General features: G+C 34.2%; 2 protein-coding genes across 3 annotated transcripts in view; one reads left to right on the top strand and one right to left on the bottom strand.

The window, feature by feature from the left end:
- The window catches only part of LOC125660289 (uncharacterized), a 55799-nt gene extending 55103 nt beyond the window's left edge, over positions 1 to 696 (top strand). Inside the window, exon 19 of the mRNA XM_056148946.1 lies at positions 251 to 696. Within this exon, the coding sequence (XP_056004921.1) occupies positions 251 to 344 (94 nt within the window). The 3' untranslated portion in view covers positions 345 to 696. The remainder of the gene's footprint in view (positions 1 to 250) is intronic.
- Positions 697 to 6743: 6047 nt separating this feature from the next.
- LOC125660388 (G protein-coupled receptor kinase 5-like) overlaps positions 6744 to 13331 on the bottom strand; it is a 45923-nt gene continuing 39335 nt past the window's right edge. For both annotated transcript variants that reach the window (XM_048892198.2, XM_056148945.1), the window contains 2 exons: positions 12876 to 13007; positions 6744 to 10986 (listed from right to left, as the gene is read on the bottom strand). In XM_048892198.2, coding sequence (XP_048748155.1) covers positions 10969 to 10986; positions 12876 to 13007 — 150 coding nt within the window. In that variant the 3' untranslated portion in view covers positions 6744 to 10968. The remainder of the gene's footprint in view (positions 10987 to 12875; positions 13008 to 13331) is intronic.

The following is a 13331-nucleotide window of genomic DNA, read 5'->3' as shown; positions in this document are numbered from 1 at the left end:
CGTGTTGGCTGCACTTAGAAACCCCAAACTATGTAGATATTTACTATATGAAATATCCAATCACAAACTATGTAGATATTGTACTAAACAAACTATCCAATCACAAACCATGTAGATGTTGTACTAAACGAAATATCCAATCACAAACCATGTAGATGTTGTACTATACGTAATATCCAATCACAAACCATGTAGATATTGTACTAGATGACATCCAATCTTGGCTACATAATTTTTCATTTTATTTTAGATGTCAGGATGAGAACCACCCCACAGTTAAACCAGATGCTTTTGCAGACAATCTCCTGGCTGCTGTGAATCTTATTTTACAAGCTTCCAAATAACTGATACCCATTGAACAGGAAAATCAACATGGCTACATGATAAAAGTGCAAGATTTTCAAATGTTTAAACATGTTCTTGCATAGTGCTATAATGACTAATATTTGATTTCCCTCTGGAAAATGTAAGTACATATAATGTACTTTGCTGTATTTCTTTTGAGTGTTGCATATGAAATAGTGCATAAATGTTTTATGTACATAATTCTTTTACTTCTTGAATCAAGAAATAAAAAAAAAAATTGAAACTTTTTTTGCTTTGGTAAATCCTTGGTGTTATTGTGTGTTTGTGTACTAGCCTTAACATAGAATGCTATGTATTTTATGAAAATAAATTGAGTATCTTACACTGTAATTTCCTTTTATATCTGTTATTCAAACTAATGAGAACAAGATCGAGGTCCACAGGCCTTAACAGTCACCTGAGTATCATAGTCCATACATAGCCCATACAGGGAGTCTCATATTTGCATTTAAGCCTCAATATGGAGTCCTTTGTGCACATGTTTATGATCTCTCAAAATATGCATACGATTCCTATTCATTAACAGAAGGAAAAATGGAAGTTTGAAGCATATAATTTCATTTTGACATCCCCCCTCCTCCCCGAACCTTGGGCCGTGAATTTCACATTTTAAGAAGAGGACATTATGGACATCATACCATGCATTAATTTAGTTTATCTCCTACAACTGTGAAAGTAAAGAACAAATGATTTTATACATTTTTATTATGTGACCATATTAGTTAGCCCTGCCCAAGTGCCTGAACCCCTGACCCAGCTAGGAACCATGATTTTCATAGTAAAGAGCTTCATGAACATCACAATCATTTAGTTTTTCTAGGCTCTTTTGAAGGCATTGAAGTTTTAAGAACACATCTTGTTATACCCCCCGCAACAAGTTGTGTGTGTGTGTGGGGGGGGGGGGGTATACTGGAATCGGGTTGTCCGTCTGTCTGTCCGTCCGTCTGTAGACGCAATGGTTTCCAGGCTCTAAAGCATTATCCTTTCCACCTACCGTCACCATATCATACATATGGACTACCCATGGGATGAAGATGTTCCCTATCGATTTTGGGGTCAAAAGGTCAAAGGTCACGCGCATTGGACATCAAAGTAGCAATATGGTTTCCATTTAAATTCTTTAACGGCTTTTTTCATCACATGGAGATGCTGTGTTCCTAGATACCTTTTGGATCATAATACTGAAGTTTTACCTATTACCAACACCCTTTGGGAGATTGGTTTAAGCGAGGGGTATTCTTAGTGAGCATTGCTCACAGTACCTCTTGTTTTATGTGTACTTTTGCTAAATATTAGAATTTAGCTTAGATAATCAGAACAGGAAATTTTTGTAGCCCTTGAGACTAGTGATACTTTTCACTAAATACTCAGGTGACTGAAAAGGCCTGTGGGCATCTTGTTCTTAAATATAAATGGGAGTACAGAGAAGATTTTTTAAGATTTCATACATGTTCGCTATGTGGTCGTGTATAATAAAATAAACTTAATAAAATTTACTTACTTACTTACAAACTGGATCTGTCATAGGGCCTCATGAACCCCTGACCCAGGGGCCATAAATTTTACAATTGTAGGAGAGGCCTTCATAGACAACATGTGTGGGAGTAGAGATTTTTGAAAAAATGGCCCTTTATAGCATATTTATAGCCCCACCTATGAGGCCCCAGGGCTGGTACAGTCATGAATTTCACAATTTATATTCCTAGAGGTGCTGTACACCTGGCCTTGTAGTTTTGAAGAAGTTAAAAATGTAAATTTGTCAATGGACAACTGATGATGACCTATGGCAATAGGTCACCTGAATGACTTTAAAAAATCAATTGTGATAGGCTATAATGTATATGTGAAATAATGTCGAAGATCTGAACAAGAGGCCCGAGCAGCAGTTCCTAGCAATATACAAGCTTGAGCAAAACTATCATTAATTATACAAGCAGCTTGGTTCAGGCTTAAATTTTTCAAAAAAATCTCAAAATTAAGTTTGGGTTTTTTGTTATTTGGGTAAAATCTCAGACTTAATTAAGTTAATTATTTCGAGAAATTCAGGCCAGAATTTTTTTCCTCAAAGTTAACAAATAAAAATTCATTGATAAATGCTTTATGCAGAGAAAACAAATTCATGGACTTTAAAGAACCGTATGAATATGTCATACATGCTATAGTCATATTTTTTTTCTCCTCTCTTTTCTTTTTGTTATTATAGGATTAAACAATCTTTTTGAAGAATTTATCGATGTGTAAACTCCGGACATTTTACTCACAAACTAAATAAAAGTGCAAAGCACTTTTATGTTAAGTTTGTGAGTGTAAAATGTCCGAGGTTTACACATCGATAAATTCTTCAAAAAGATTGTTTGATTCTTATAATTCCAAATCATTCACTGTATTAACAGTTTCAAAAATTTGAAGTTTTCCTGCACTTTGTTATTTATTTTAAGGCGCGTATAAATACATCGCATTTTCATATGTGTAAACTCTCATTCAGCTTTATTTTTGTCCAAACAATTTAAACAATTGTATTGAATAACATTGGAACTATATCTTTTTCTCTTTGTTATATGTCATTTGTTTTGTTATTTTGACAATATGCCAACATGGTGATGTCAATAAATAAATTGAATTAAACTTGACAACAAATTAATTAAGTATCATATGTCCTTGTATGACCTTACATATTAACAAATTTCATCTAAGGATGCTCTAAAGGGACAGGTTCACGATTTTTGATAAAAGTATTTTTCAATTTTGATGGTAAACATTAAAAATATAACTCATTTAATATTGACAGCCCAAAACTTGACCTTCTGAATGCAAGAATAAGAGCAATATTTTAGCCTTAAATCTGTGTTATGTAAACAAAGACTCGAGTCTTTTTATGTATACATGTACAAACAAGTGAAATATTGATTTTTTAATATAAAACATCTTAATTTTACATAGTCACAAATTTTAACTTTAGATGGACACATTTACACCCAAAATGCTTGAAATGTGAAAGATATAATAAACTTAGATCGATATCCATTACTTTTGAAAATTTCGTAAACAATAATATACCGCAGTCTTTGTTTACAAAACAAAAAATAAACTCTCTAAAATGAGCTTCTGTGATAGTATAATTTTAATTTTTATGTGAACTCTTTTAAACACATTAGACAGTAGATATTGATCATAAAAAGTGAAAAACAAAATTTGGGGGGAAATCGTGAATCAGTCCCTTTAAATTGTTCCAAGTTTGGATGCCTATACATTTGCATGTAAAGCTTTGATCCTCTATTGTGGCCCCAAACTAACCCCAAGGGTCATGATTTTAACAAACATTAATCTCCACTGTCAAAAAGCTTTCATGTAAATTTCAGCTTTTCTGGCCCACTGGTTGAGATTTTTAAATGACTCCACCCTATTATTGTGATTATCTCCCTTTGATCAAACTTGAATCCCCTTCACCCAAGGATGAATTGTGCCAAGTTTGATTGAAATGGGCCAAGTGGTTGTGGAGAAGATTTTCCTATTTATCTGCATGTAAAACTTTGTTCCCATATGATCTGAACAAATTTGAATTTATCTATATATCAGGAAGATTTCAGGTAAATCTCCACTCTTCTGGCGCAGTGGTTCTTGAGAAGATTTTCTTTATATATTCGCATGTAAAACTTTGATCTCCTATTGTGGCCCCAACATACCCCTAGGGGTCTTGATTTCTTCGCTATGTGAGGAAGCTTTCATGTTAATTTTAGCTTTTTTGGCTCAGTGGTTCTTTAGATTTTTATATGAACCCGCAATATTTTTCCCCTTGAATAAAGCATTTGAACAAACTTGAATCCCCTTCACCTAAGGATGCTTTGTGTCAAGTTTGGGTGAAATTGGCCCAGTGGTTCTGGAGATGAAAATGTCAAAAGTTGATCAGAAAAGCTCACCTGGGCCTTCGGCTCAGATGAACTAACAAGAGGCCCATGGGCCACATCGCTCACCTGAGTCACCTTGGTCCATATCAGAAGACTTTCTATATATATTTGCATGTAAAACCGTAGTCCTTATCATGGCCCCAATCTACCCCTGGAGGCCATAGTTTTCGCAAACTTGAATCTACACTATGTCAGAAATTTTTCTTGTAAATGTGAACTTCTTTGGCCCAATGGTTCACGAGAAGAAGATATTTGAAGATTTTTCCTATATATTTGTATGTAAAACTTTGATCCCCCCTTGTGGCCCCATCCTATCCCCAGGGGCCATGATTTGAACAACTTGAATCTGCACTATATCAGAAAGCTTTCATGTAAATATCAGCTTTTCTGGCTCAGTGGTTCTTGAGAAGAAGATTTTTTTAAAAAAATTCCTATATATTTGTATGTAAAACTTTGATCCCCTATTGTGGCCCCATCCTACAACAGGGGGCCATGATTTGAACAAACTTAGCTCTGCTCTATGTTAGGAAGCTGTTCATGTGAATATCAGCTTTTCAGACTCAGTGGTTCTTGAGAAGAAGATTCTAAAAGAATGTCCCTATATATTTGTATGAAAAACTTTGATCCCCCCTTGTAGCCCCATCCTACCCCAGGGGCCATGATTTGAACAAACTTGAATCTGCACTATGTCAGAAAGCTTTCATGTAAATATTAGCTTTTCTGGCTTAGTGGTTCTTGAGAAGAAGATTTTTAAAGATTTTTCATATATATTTGTATGTAAAACTTTGATCCCCTATTGTGGCCCCATCTGACCCCCAGGGGCCAGGATTTTAACAATTTAGAATCTGTACTATATATCAGAAAGCTTTCATATAAATCTCAGCTTTTCTGGCTTAGTGGTTCTGGGAAGAAGATTTTTAAAGATTTTTTTCTATATATTTGTATGTAAAACTTTGACCCCCTATTGTGGCCCCATCCGACCCCCGGGGGCCATGATCTTAGCAATTTATAATCTGCACTATATCAGGAAGCTTTCATATAAATCTCAGCTTTTCTGGTTCAGTGGTTCTTGAGAAGATTTTAAAAGATTATTCCTATAAATTTGTATGTAAAACTTTGATGCCCCCCTTGAGGCCCCATTCAATCCCCGGGGTCCATGATTTTAACGAACTTGAATCTGCACTATATCAAAAAAAAAAAAAAAAAAAAAAAAAAAAAAAAAAAAAAACGAAAAAAAGAAAGAAAAAAAAAAACAACAACTTTGACCCCCTATTGTGGCCCCATCCGACCCCTGGGGGCCATGATTTTAACAATTTAGAATCTGCATTATATAAGGAAGCTTTCATATAAATCTCAGCTTTTCTGGCTCAGTGGTTCTTCAGAAGAAGATTTTAAAAGATTTTCCCTATATATTTGTATGTAAAATTTTGACCCCCTATTGTGGCCCCATCCGACCCCCGGGGGCCATGATTTTAACAATTTAAAATTTGCATTATATAAGGAAGCTTTCATATAAATCTCAGCTTTTCTGGCTCAGTGGTTCTTGAGAAGAAGATTTTTAAAGATTTTCCCTATATATTTGTATGTAAAACTTTGACCCCCTATTGTGGCCCCATCCGACCCCCGGGGGCCATGATTTTAACAATTTAGAATCTGCACTACCTAATAAAGCTTATCTATAAATTTCATCTTTTCTGGCCCAGTGGTTCTTGAGAAGAAGATTTTTTAATGACCCTACCCTATTTTTACCTTTTCTTGATTATCTCCCCTTGGAAGGTGGCCTGGCCCTTTATTTTAACAATTTAGAATTCCCTTTACCTAAGGATGTTTTGTGCCAACTTTGGTTGAAATTGGCCCAGTGGTTGTTGAGAAGAAGTTGAAAATGTGAAAAGTTTACAGACGGACGGACGGACGCCGGAGTACGGGTGATCAGAAAAGCTCACTTGAGCTTTCAGCTCAGGTGAGCTAAAAATGGAAAATCATTAACAGTGTAAATCCATCACCCTGCCTAATCCGATATAATCATTCCTATAGAATGTCGGATTAGGCAGGTTTTACTGTAGAACAAAAATCTTCGTACTTGGAAATGTATTTAAATCGACTACTCTTTACTGTAAACCTCGAGATGAATGCTAGTCAAAATGCTCTAGAAATTTGAATTACTACCTCACCGATGCTGTGGTAGTGAATTAGTGTCACAAGCGGAAATTCTTTCTCAGTGCAAGTTTTGATGCATTTTGATTTTCAAGTGCAGAGCTTTGGGCCATTTATTGGTAAATTCATCCTTGTTTCCTCTGTGTGGGTCTTCCTCACTGAAATTATACTGCTAGTGTGGACTTACCATTGTCATTAAATATTCGTGAATCAAAGTTCATTATATATGTTGACTGCTGGCAGACATTTTCCTTGTCTGAATGAAATTCACCACCATTCAAAATAAGTTACAATTCACACACAAAGAAAACAATCCACTTTCCTTTTTGTAAAACATTTATTTTTCTTTGTTGTTAAATAATGATTGTTGATGACATTTGTATAAATTACATCTCGTGAGTGAATTACATACAGAATGGGGGCGGGGGCAACGTTCACATAAACAGACTGACTAGAGATATATTGATATATACTCAACAGATATGGAATTGTTTCTTTATACATCTGTTTTACACTAAATGTAATAGATAATAGCTCAAACAACAACTGACAAAGACTATTCATCCCTTCAATAAATAAATGAATTTTAGTTTAATGTACACGAAAAATGCTTTATGATGCCTGGACTTAAGAAATATCATGAACTAATTGCCATATATTTAAAATTTCAAGCTAAAATTCAGAGGGCAAGAAAAACTGAGGTTACATTTGAACAAATAACGGCAAATCAACGGAGAAGAAATTTTTCTCCATGCAGATAAAATTTGACAGCAATGGCAAACATTCTGCCAACAAATGAGCAAACATTGTAGTAGAGTACGGGTAATGTGTGAGTAAATGATTGCAACAATTGATCACATCTAGAAGGGGGAGGGGGGATTACAAATCAAGGGACATAACCTCAAATCACAAACAAAAAGAAATAACTCATTAAAAAGGCAAGAAACTTTCAGCACCAAGGTTAATTGTTTTGCCAAGCTTCCCGTTTCTTTTGAATGCTGACACCCTGTACTGCAGCACAAACATTTTCAGAGTACATGTGCTAAATCTTCTGTCCTGCAGATTTTTAGGTTCTTGTTTAAGAAATCACGAAAGAGAAAAATGTAAATTAATCTAAATATAGCAAGCAATTTGTTGTTTCTAATAACTTGGATATTTCTCCCAAACTGTAAAAGCAACACTTAATATTAAAATATATATTGCAAATGATGGACAATGATAAATATTTAAACTGACAACACTCAATGTATGATGTTGGTCAATATGAAAGAAAAAATAGGGCAATTATAAAGCAAGTGTAAACGTAATAGGTAACTGACGATCGCCAGTTATATTTACCGACAATCAGGTCATCATCTAACAACCAATGAGTTTAACAGAACAGATAGTACTATATTAACAATATCAAAACGATGAAATATCCTGCAGTTTTAGTATGCAGACTGTTGGTGCATAAACACAGTACCATGGTTTCATAAATCTATGAGACTTTCACCCACTTGATTATGAATTGACAACAGAATCAAGGAACATATAGGGTCATGAACAGAATTCTGAATGTATCTTGTATACGCAAGTGTTCTAAAATCTGTTTTAGAGCTAAAAAGTGACCAATATATCTGATTTGTTATATAGATACTGTAATTGATATACTCAAAAGTCTATACAAACTGTTGGCTAAAATAAAAGCCATCAATAGTGAATAATTTACCTTTATAAAATACATGTATTCATGAAACAGATGTACCATTTGTATGAATTTAAAGCAAAATATTTTGACATTTGCACTCGTTCATCAGCATACAAAGGAAAAATAATTGAAAATTGCACAACCAAAATAAGCCCTGTAAACAAGACATTTGGAAACTCCTCTTTCCAGAATCTTTAAATATAATGCATGCCAATCCATTTTTCATTCTGATCTTGAAAATTCTGTTCATTTGAATGAACATCATTTTCTGCCTTACAAATTATATTTAACCAAATGTAAATGAAAAAGTTTACAAAGTACAGAGATTTTATATTGGGCAGATATTTTTAAGGTATTTCTTCCAGAAGATTCGCAGAAACTTCCTTCCCTCAAATACTGAAATATATGTATTGAGCAAATTGTTCATATTTGCATGAAGAAAAAAGTGCAAAAATCAGAAACAATGCAAGGAAGTGTCAACACATTCAGAATTTTTTTGTGCAAAGTAATAGAAATATATACCCAGTACTATAGTACTAATGCTGTGAAGATCACATTTTCTTACACACAGAACATTCTACTTTTACACATTTACAAAATATGTGAAATGTGCACTCTTTAAAGGAATTAAACTGTACATTTCTCACTAAAAATACATGGTCAAGTATAGAAAATGGATACCAGTTTTGGTTACATATACAATAAATATTATCAAACAATTAAAACACTATCGGACTGAAACCAGCAGCCCAAATCTGTTAAGCTGTGTGTTTCACATTTACTTTTTAGTTTAAAATGGAGACACTTGATTTGATACGATACAAAATTTCATATACACAGTTTTGAAAAAAAAAAAAAATCACGCCTTTACAATTTGAAAAATATTTTCTGCAAATTCAAAAATCATATACTGAAATATTAAAAAAGCAAAAAAAAAAGCATTATAATTCTGTTACTCCCTACTGGAACTATACACAACTCTATATTTAGACCAGGAGATTCCCTGCTGAGATTCTATACTGCAAACCACATGTACTTCATTATGACTATTCAATAAAGGAGAGCATTAACAGGTATGAAGTCATTTTCAATATGGCCCACCAAATAATTTTCAAAAGGAAACCTGTGCATGCATTGCAACTTTCTTATAGGCAATGTCAAGCTATGCACAAGTATATTTAGCAAATTTGCAGTGTTTGAAATAATCATGCGCCTGACCGCTCATGATACATAAATTTTGCTGCGGGTGAACAAATTTCTTTGTATATACACCTAACTGGACTGTTAATATTTCTGTTAAATAAAACTTAGATGTATCATATCTGCTTATTGTACAGGTAACAAAGTGGAAACTAGCCAAGGGGCTTTATAAAATTATATATGATCAGAATCAAAGTTACAGGAACTGGGTCCTAGTCGCATAATCACTTTAATTAGAAGATAGTAATTTCAAAAATGGTGGGGTTTTTCTCAGGGTTAGTAGGTCTTTGGCAGGGCTAACAATTTTTACAAGCAGTCAGCTCTGTCTAGCTAATTTTACAGCAAGTTTCAAACACTGAAATTTGTCATTACATTTTAAAAAGCATTCATGCAACTGCCTTTAAGTGTTATATACTTTTTAAAACAAGAATCACACAGGTATTTATCATGTCACTTTTTTTTTGCAGTTTCTGATATTAACATGGATTTTTCTACTTTCTGTTCACAGATTTTGATTACAGTAAAGAGTTTCTACTTTCTGTTCAGTGAAAGCAGCACTAAAACTTAGAACAAAGTCTTTCTTAGCTTAGCTCTGCATATGTTTCTACCACACCACACTCTGTAAGAAGTTGAATTTTAAACACTATCAAAGATAAATAAGCCACTGAAGGCATAAATAGCAAGATTTTAGCACTACAATGATGTAAGTCACAAAAAACCTTTCATCTCTTTTACAATGCAACTTCGTAACATCACCAGCAATATGATATTTGTTTCTATTATCAACCATGTGATACCATTTTCTACAGTTAAAAGTTTTGCCATTCATGAATGCATTTTTTTTCTCATCTAGAATTTTGCTTACCTACACATATCCTTCAAACTCTAAGACAGGTGTGATGGAAAAATAATTAAAAAAAACCAGATTTTTTTTTTAGGAAGAGATATTGGATCCCAAACAATAACTTTGTAATGAAACCTAAACGAGTAGCTTTATTAGCCCTAGATCTTACCACTAGAAGCTCTTCAGTCAGATAGATGAATATTGTGACAATAGCACATGATTTCCTTGGCATATATAGAGTAAACGCTTTAGAAGTATAGTCAACACACACAATAAACAAAATAGCGGCACAACATGAACATAGCATAATCTCTATTAATACTTAAAAATATTTAAAAGTGACTCTACCATAAAGAAGGATTCAACCAATATGAAATATTCTCTTACAAACACTCTCACTCTCACATACCAACCACTTAATGACACTGTTATAACATTACAAAAGATAATTATACATTTAAATTTTTTTCTTCTTCATCTTGTTGAGACAATACTGGCAAGTCCGAGCAAAAATTTCAGGTCTCCAAAAATTGTCCACATCTCCTTATAATGTCTGTTGACAATTTTTGATTGAAAGATGAGACAAGAGAACACTGTCCAGTCACTGAATTTTTTCCAGCTCTCTCTCTCTCTCTCGTCTCTGCCTGAGTCTAAAGGTAACAAAAAAAAAACAACATGGTGGTTTGGCAGACGTCGACTGCCTATGTACAGACATGGTGTTATCTTGTTCAGTATGTCTGTTTCAATATTTCTGTCTCTGGAGGATCTTTTTAGCAACAGAAGCCTACAGCACCACCATTACTCCTATGTCAGTGAGCCTCGCGATTCTGAAATAGAATAGATTTATTGAAACCAATTTTTGCCCTTGAGGGCATATAAATAAAAACCAACATACAAAAGAAAGTCAAAACTGACAGCAGGAACATGTTGACATGCGGCGAAGAAGGAAAAAAATATATATATAAACTGACTACAGAAGATTATAGCAGTTGGGGATTATCTGTATACAGTAAATGATTTTATAATATACCTAATAAATAGTCTATGATAAAATCTGTGTAAAATCTAGAGAATGTTAGCGTTCAATATCCTGAGAATTTAATGAACGCCAAGTTTGCATTGTGGAAACATTCCGAGTATGAGCGTTCAATACTGACCTTACTGTAACGACGTAAACAAGCCAAAACATTGAACAGTTAAGAAATGCATGCTGATATTGCACACTTTCACCTTAGATGCCAATATTGATGAATTCTCGTCTATTTTGGAGTATTTTTAGTGAAAAGGGATATAATTTAACAACTAAATACTTTAGCTATATAAAAAAATGGTTATTGAACTTATATTGGTGAATATTGGCACTCATTGGCTGTCAAAATGCACTCACAAGCTCGTGCATTTTCACAGCCAACTCGCGCCAATATTCACCAATATAAGTTCAATAACCCTATAATAGTAGACACGTGTGATTGATATACATACAAACAAACCCTGTAACATGTACACTTGTACTTGAAATATGAAGCAGTCTATGTCAAAAGCAAATCTAACACACCTTCCCCTTAAATCGAAACAAATAGTGTCTCATTTAATAGCAGTCTATGAAAGTGTCTCATTTAATAGCAATCTAAAAAGTGTCTCATTAAATAGCAGTCTATAAAAGTGCCTCATTTAATCGCAGTCTAAACAAGAGGTACTGTGAGCAATGCTCACAAAGAATACCCCCCGCTTACCCCAATCTCCCAAAGGGTGTTGTTAATAGGTATAAATTACCTCTTTCCTGAGTGTAAAAATATGGTATGCTTTTGTAGAAGAAAATGGAAGATATAGTCCGAACACAAAACCCATGGCATAAACCTATAATTTTGACCTTGAGATCAAAGGTCAAGGTCATAAAGAGGTCATGAATGTACATGACACATAGTCTCATGGTGATACACCCATGTCTTATGGTATGACTATGTCAAAACCCTATAATCAATTTTGACCTTGAGGTCAAAGTTCAAGGTCATATAGAGGTCATGAAGGTACTCGACACATCGTCTCATGGTGATACACTCATGTGTCAAATATGGTATGCCTATGTCAAAGAACAAAGAAGTCATGGCCCGGACACGAATCCATTGTAAAAAAAACCTTTAATTTTGACCTTGAGGTCAAGGTCATATAGAGGTCATGAAGGTACTCGACACATTGTCTCATGGTGATCCACCTGTGTGCCAAATATGGTATGCCTAAGTCAAAGAACAAAGAAGTTATGGCCCGGACACGAATCTGCACAAACAGACGGACAGACAGAGTGATTCCTATATACCCCCCAGAACTTCGTTCGGGGGGTATAAAAAGTGTCTCGTTTAATAGCAGTCTAAAAAAGTGCCTCATTTAATAGCAGTCTAAAAAAAGTGTCTCATTTAATAGCAGTCTAAAAAAAGTGCCTCATTTAATAGCAGTCTAAAAAAGTGTCTCATTTAATAGCAGTCTAAAAAAGTGTCTCATTTAATAGCAGTCTAAAAAAAGTGCCTCATTTAATAGCAGTCTAAAAAAGTGTCTCATTTAATAGTAGTCTAAAAAAAGTGTCTCATTTAATAGCAGTCTAAAAAAAGTGCCTCATTTAATAGCAGTCTAAAAAAGTGTCTCATTTAATAGCAGTTTCCTAATAGTCCACTTGCGCCCCATCCTGGAAAAATGTAATAGTCAACCCCCTGATAATACACACCTGTCTCCTGAAGAGCCTGCTGAAGAGTCCGCTGCGGGGCGGGGGAGGGGGGAGATCTTCAATCAAATCAAGAGGGGGATCCCCATCCTCACTGAACACATTTAGTTCCTTAAAACATTCCATCTCAATCATCTAAAAAAAAAAAACATTGATGATTACACATCTTTATACTAGATTTGCTGATACTCAGAATAGGATGTTCCCTATTACTGTATATACTCGCTTATAAGTTGGGAGTTAAAAGTTTGAGGGTTAAATTTTGATCCAAAACTCTATGTCCAACTTATTGGAGTGCCTTAAGAAGATTAGTATTTTTCTGGATGGCGTACTGTATAGCCTAGTATTTTTTAAACAACAAAAACATGGACAAAATAAACAAAATAGTAACTATTTAATTTGTTGAGAATAAAAAGTGAAATATCGATGCCCTATCCCAAAACATTATTGGAACACAGA

The sequence above is a fragment of the Ostrea edulis genome, chromosome 9, assembly GCF_947568905.1.
Source record: "Ostrea edulis chromosome 9, xbOstEdul1.1, whole genome shotgun sequence".
In the NCBI taxonomy this organism is placed as follows: domain Eukaryota; kingdom Metazoa; phylum Mollusca; class Bivalvia; order Ostreida; family Ostreidae; genus Ostrea; species Ostrea edulis.
This window is presented reverse-complemented; position numbering and strand designations above follow the sequence as displayed.